The sequence below is a fragment of the Fistularia commersonii genome, chromosome 23, assembly GCF_037954325.1.
Source record: "Fistularia commersonii isolate RoL2024-O1a breed Wild chromosome 23, RoL_Fcom_v1.0, whole genome shotgun sequence".
Classification (NCBI taxonomy): Eukaryota; Metazoa; Chordata; class Actinopteri; order Syngnathiformes; family Fistulariidae; genus Fistularia; species Fistularia commersonii.
Genome location: NC_141306.1, coordinates 13,998,889 through 14,005,406, shown reverse-complemented (window position 1 = coordinate 14,005,406; position 6,518 = coordinate 13,998,889). Strand labels below are relative to the sequence as shown.

The window sequence follows — 6,518 nt, the reverse complement described above, 5'->3', positions numbered from 1 at the left end:
ACCTCGGTTGTTGTTGTTGTATAAATTTGCCAAAACAAGAGATGTTGCTCCATTCGCTATTCAAGACCTTAAAACACTTTATAGCCTTGACTTTGACACTTAATAGTTTTATTTGTATTACTTATCCCCCCCCCTTTTTTTTTTTACTGTTAATACAATTTCTACTACTATTATTTATCATTGTTATGTTTTACTTGAAACTCTGGCACAACGATTTCCTTCGGGATAAATAAAGTTGTTTTATTCTTATTCTTATTGTTGGTGTTGTTGTTATCGTTGTTGTGAAGCGGAACCTTTGCTAGGCGGAAGTGACGTCAGGCGGACCCATTTGAATGTAACACGCGGAACCCGGAAGAGACGCCGCGGTTGTTTTGGCTCCGGCGGGTTAAAAACATGGCGGTGAGCGCGGTGCACCTGGAGTCGGACGCCTTCCTGGTGTGCATGAATCACGCCCTGAGCACGGAGAAGGAGGAAGTGATGGGTTTGTGCATCGGGGAAGTGGAGTTAACGCGCATCGTGCACATCCACTCCGTCATCATCCTCCGGCGCTCGGACAAGCGGAAGGACCGGGTGGAGATCTCGCCGGAGCAGCTGTCCGCGGCGTCCACGGAGGCGGAGCGGCTGGCGGACACGACCGGCAGGCCGATGCGGGTGGTCGGCTGGTACCACTCCCACCCGCACATCACCGTGTGGCCGTCCCACGTCGACGTGCGGACGCAGGCCATGTACCAGATGCTGGACCAGGGCTTCGTGGGCCTGATCTTCTCCTGCTTCATCGAGGACAAGAACACCCGCACCGGCCGGGTGTTGTACACCTGCTTCCAGTCGGTGCAGATGCAGAAGGGCTCCGAGTACGAACGCGTCGACATCCCCGTGCACGTCGTGCCCCGCGACGCCATCGGCAAGGTGTGCCTGGAGTCCGCCGTGGAGCTGCCGCGGATCCTCTGCCAGGAGGAGCAGGACACCTACCGCAAGATCCACAGCCTGGCGCACCTGGACCCGGTCACCAAGATCCACAACGGCTCGGTGTTCACCAAGAACCTGTGCAGCCAGATGTCCGCGGTGAGCGGGCCGCTGCTGCAGTGGTTGGAGGACCGGCTGGAGCAGAACAAGCAGAGCATCGCGCAGCTGCAGCGGGAGAAGGAGCGTCTGTTGCAGGAGCTGAGCTCCGTGTGACCCGTGGAGAACCTCCGCCTTCCTTCCAGGCAGGACTGGACCAGCCGCTATTAAATGCTTGAGCAAAGTTCAGCGTCTCCGTCGCTTATTTTGCAAGGGACAATTCAGCAACGGTGGTCGAGCGCTGCTTCCTGACAAGCTCCCCGGTTGGAGTCCCACAGGAGGACTCTCTGCGTGGATGAATGATTGAGTGAACGGTTGTATCGCTGTATGACGTGTGAACGAATGATTTGTATTTTTACATGACAGGGTGAATGGTTGGGATGTCATTGTCTTCTTCGCGGCGGAGTGTTCGTGTCCAAACTATCTCGGTCATCACTTTGTCTCGGTCATACATGTCCTGCGCCCGTGTAACAACTTCTTCTTCTCCTTCTCCTTCGGGCTTTTCCCTTCAGGGGTCTCAACGGCTAATGCATCTTCTCCATCTAACCCTATTCTCTGGATCGTCCTCTCTCACACCAACTACCTTCACATCCTCTCTCGCTACTTCCGTCTATCCTCTCTTTGGTCTTCCTCTCGACCTCCTGTCTGACAGCTCCTCCTTCAGCAACCTTCTACTCAGATCTTCACTTTGGTTTGGAGATGAAGAGAGGAGTGTTCATGTCCAAACCATCTCAGTCGTCACTTGGTCTCGGTCATACATGTCTTGCACCCGGGTAACAAATTCTTCTCCTTTGGTCTTTTCCCTTTAGGGGTCTCCACAGCAAGTCTACCCACTCCATCTAACCCTATTCTCTGGATCCTCCTCTCTCACACCAACGACCTCCATATCCTCTCTCACGACGTCCGTCAATCTTCTCTTTGGTCTTCCTCGAGACTTCCAGTTCCAGCATCCGTCTACCAATCCATTCACTATCCCTCCTCTGTCCATGACCCAGCCATCTCTGACCTTCTCTCCAAAACATCTAACATGTGCTGTTCCTCTGATGGACTCATTCCCGATCCTCTCCATCCTGGTCACTCCCAAAGAGAACCTCAACATCTTCATCTCTGCAACCTCCAGCTCTGCCTCCTGTCTTTTGGTCATTGTCGGTGTTTGTAGATCATCTCACCAGTGTCTCCTCCACCTTTCCTTTCCTTCTGGCTGATGTTCTTCTATCTCTTGGTACCCCTGACACTTTTCTCCACCCATTCCAACCTGCTTGGACCGTCTCTTCACCTCTTTTCCACACTCTCCTACGCTCTGGACTGTTGACCCCAAGTACCTGAAATCCTCCAACTTCTCGATCTCCACTCCCTGTAGCCTCACCGTTCTACCTGGGTTCCTCTCATTCACACCCATACGCTCTGTCTATCTTTGACTAACCTTCATTCTTCTCCTCTCCAGAGCATACTTCCACCTCTCTAGATGTTCCTCAACCTGTTACCTCTTCTCACTACACCACAGCGCCATCTGCAAACAGCTCGGATGTCTTTGCATGACATGTAAATAGGCAAGTGAATGTTCGGGTGTCTGACATGGTCCTTTGGATCCAGGATGAACCAATCACAGCTGGGATCGGCCGACCCTGAACGAGGGATAAGTGGCGAAGGAGAACCAGTGCTTCCATCGAACACCAAATATCACTTTACGAAATGAAGCGTTCGTACAAAACCGTTGATAGACGACGTGCTGCTCGAACGGTGAAGAAGCAAAAGGAAAACCAAAAACGACGTGGAAGAAGGTCGAAGAGGAGTGACGGAAATGAATGACCACCATTAAAATCACAACAATCGCATTGAAACTAATCATCCCGGTGGAAAGGGAACGTCTTGATATTAATATTCGATATTAATGTTCTACTGGGTGGAAATGAACACGTCTGTTAGACGCAGGCTGCAATCGTGATACGATACTAATAAAGTGCTTTGCATCATTTTAAAGCTCTTGTTTTTTCATGATTTTCCTGTTTTTGACTTCCTTGTGTTCGAGTTCATACCGAGTCGGATCCAAAGCACGTGCAAAAGTCATCTTCCACACATTTTGTCACGATACGACCGCAAACGTCAATAAATTTGATCGGAATTTTACGCGAAAGACCAACGTAAAGTGACGCGCAGTTGTGAAGTACGACTGATTTTACAGATTTTTTTTTTCTTTTACAACTTCTCGGAGTGAGGAAAGATCCGGCGATTCTCAGGTTTGTTTCTTGGAACGATAGTTTTGTCCAGTCAGAACCTGTGGACTTACAGATGCTGACATCTGTGAACCTGGAAACACCAGGACCACAAGCCAGAAGCTCCGCCTGATGAAGAACAGGGAAGAACTGCAGGAACTGCAGATGGAAGAAGAAGGAATTTATCACCTGCCTGGAGAATCAACTGGCAACGCTTGAAAAACCAAATAAGGCCCTCAAGAAAAAATATACCGACACAATATCGAGCGAATTCCTCCGATGAGAAGATAAACTGAGCCAGAAAGCTGTTGTTAATGATCACTCGTGCGACTTGTCTAGTTATGTCAGTGTCTGCAAACTGCATGAAGGGTTTCCTGTCGGCACTTTTTGAGTGGAAAATTCATCTTCAAAGAGTTATTTATCTCACTTTATTTTTTCTTTGTGTGAGAGATGCATTTGCTTGGTTTGATTTAAAAAAAAAAATAATTTTGATGCTCTGTATATCATGATTATATACACTTACCGGACACTTTATTAGGTACACCTGTCCAACCGCTCGTTAACACTTAATTTCTTATCAGCCAATCACATGGCGGCAACTCAGTGCATTTAGGCATGTAGACGTGGTCAAGACGATCTCCTGCAGTTCAAACCGAGCATCAGTTTGGGGAAGAAAGGTGATTTGAGTGACTTTGAACGGGGCATGGTTGTTGGTGCCAGAAGGGCTGGTCTGAGTATTTCAGAAACTGCTGATCTACTGGGGTTTTCACGCACAACCATCTCTTGGGTTTACAGAGAATGGTCTGAAAAAGAAGAAATATCCAAGGAGCGGCAGTTCAGAAATGCCTTGTTGATGCCAGAGGTCAGAGGAGAACGGCCAGACTGGTTCCAGCTGATAGAAAGGCAGCAGTGGCTCAAATAACCACTCGTTCCAACCAAGGTAGGCAGAAGAGCATCTCTGAACGCACAGGACGTCCAACTCTGAGGCAGATGGGCTACAGCAGCAGAAGAAGACCACTCCTTTCAGCTAAGAACAGGAAACTGAGGCTACAATTTGCACGAGCTCATCGAAATTGGACAATAGAGGTTTGGAAAAACGTCGCCTGGTCTGATGGGTCTCGATTTCTGCTGCGACATTCGGACGGTCGGGTCAGAATTTGGCGTCGACAACATGAAAGCATGGATCCATCCTGCCTTGGATCAACGGTTCAGGCTGGTGGTGGAGGTGTAACGGTGTGGGGAATATTTTCTTGGCACTCTTTGGGCCCCTTGGTACCAATTGAGCATCGTTGCGACGCCACAGCCTACCTGAGTATTGCTGCTGACCAGGTCCATCCCTTTATGACCACAATGTACCCAACTTCTGACGGCTACTTTCAGCAGGATAATGCGCCACGTCATAAAGCTGGAATCATCTCAGACTGGCTTCTTGAACATGACAATGAGTTCACTGGACTCAAACGGCCTCCGCAGTCACCAGATCTCAATCCAATAGAGCATCTTTGGGATGTGGTGGAACGGGAGATTGGCATCACGGATGTGCAGCCGACAAATCTGCGCCAACCGTGTGATGCCATCATGTCAATATGGACCAAACTCTGAGGAACGCTTCCAGCACCTTGTTGAATCTATGCCACCAAGAATTGAGGCAGTTCTGAAGGCAAAAGGGGGTCCAACCCGTTACTAGCATGGTGTACCTAATAAAGTGGCTGGTGAGTGTATTTGCGTACTTCCGGCACCGTCTCAGGCAGCGGCCAGAGTTTCTCCTCACCTTAGTGTCTCTTTTTCCTAAATTTTCTCCTTTTTTTGTTAATTCTATTTACCTACCGGGCGGTGAATGGGACGGCCCCGTCTTGTCTCCAGGATATGGTGGAACCACATGTCCCTTCCCGTCCCCTCCGATCTGCCGCCTCTTGGCGACCGTCCACCCCGTCACTCCGAGCTCCCGACCGGATCCAGGAGCCGATCCAACCGGTCTCGGATCCCGAACAAACTCCTGAAAAAGGTCAGAACAGAGGAGTGGCTGAAAACATACCTCTTCACCGAGCACTACCCTGCAAATCGCACTTAGCACCCCCAAAAAATAAAAAATGAAGAAATGAATGTTTGTATGTATATGGTTCTGAGATGGCTATTTGGTTGAGCGGTCACTTCTGACTTCCAACTACTGGTACTTCGGATCTTCGTTGGAAAGCGGGTCATCGGCTTCTCCGCCGGTATGTTGTTCTTGCGGGGCGTTAAAAGCGGAGGAGACGTCGCCAAAAAGAAGCCCGGCGGTTTGCAGGGGTGAGTTGTTTGGCAAGTTACGATAAATAAGCACAATAAAGGGCCGTGAATGTGATGGAAATAAGGTGTGCGCGGGCAGCACGCGATAATTCCGATGTCGTTCGCAGCCCTTTGACTAGTTTGGCCGCGATTGCGCGACGCCAACCGCTACCAAAGAAATCGTCCGATGGTCGACAGTGGAGTGAATTTGCAAAGTGAAAAAGTGCAAATTAACATGTAAAGTTAAGCACAGATACATTTTGGATTCACGGCAACCCCAGGGGAAGGTGTGTAAATAGAGTCGAGATGGAGTTTCGCGCGGTTCGTTCGTCAAACGTTTAACATTTCGAACTTTCGACATATCAGGAACGGCAGAAGCTGCAAAGTCCTACCTTGATGCCGCCATCATATCCCACATTTTATATCGCGTATCATCCTGGTCTCAGGCTAACCTGACAACCCTAAAATCTCTGAGATCTTTACACAATCAAAATTCTTGATAAAAAGCCAAGGCACTACCATCGTTGCCATATCAAGCCTCGCTCCAAACTCACAAGTCCAGTGCTGAGGTCGGCGTCTAGAGGAGACTGCGATGTTCCTAAAAGAAAGTCTGCCTTTTCTCAATCTGCCTTTTCCTGTAAAGCCAAAAAAGAATGGAATGGGCTTCCAGACAATCTGAAGAACATGAGTGATTTTTACACCTTTACAGGGCCGTTAAAAATTGGATTCTGGAGCAGCAAACATGCTAACGCTAACAATTCCAGACGGGTATTTCGCCATCAGATGAGCAAACTAATAATATCACGACAATATTCAATAATTCTTTCCTCAGCCGCAGGGAATCTTCAAATCTTTGTACTTAAGACCTTAAACACTTGATAGCCTTAACCTTGACAATTTATATTTTATTGTATTTCTTATTCTCCCTCCTTCCTACTGTTATCTATTATTGTTATGTTTTTGCTTGAAACTCTGGCACAA

The 6,518-nt window shown here is 48.6% G+C and overlaps 1 protein-coding gene across 1 annotated transcript; it reads left to right on the top strand.

The window, feature by feature from the left end:
• The first annotated feature begins 334 nt into the window (after window positions 1–334).
• On the top strand, window positions 335–3,039 carry brcc3 (BRCA1/BRCA2-containing complex, subunit 3). The gene has a single exon (XM_086170774.1). The coding sequence runs from the start codon at window positions 394–396 to the stop codon at window positions 1,174–1,176; it is 783 nt and encodes a 260-aa protein (XP_086026900.1). The 5' UTR covers window positions 335–393; the 3' UTR covers window positions 1,177–3,039.
• Window positions 3,040–6,518: the final 3,479 nt, after the last annotated feature.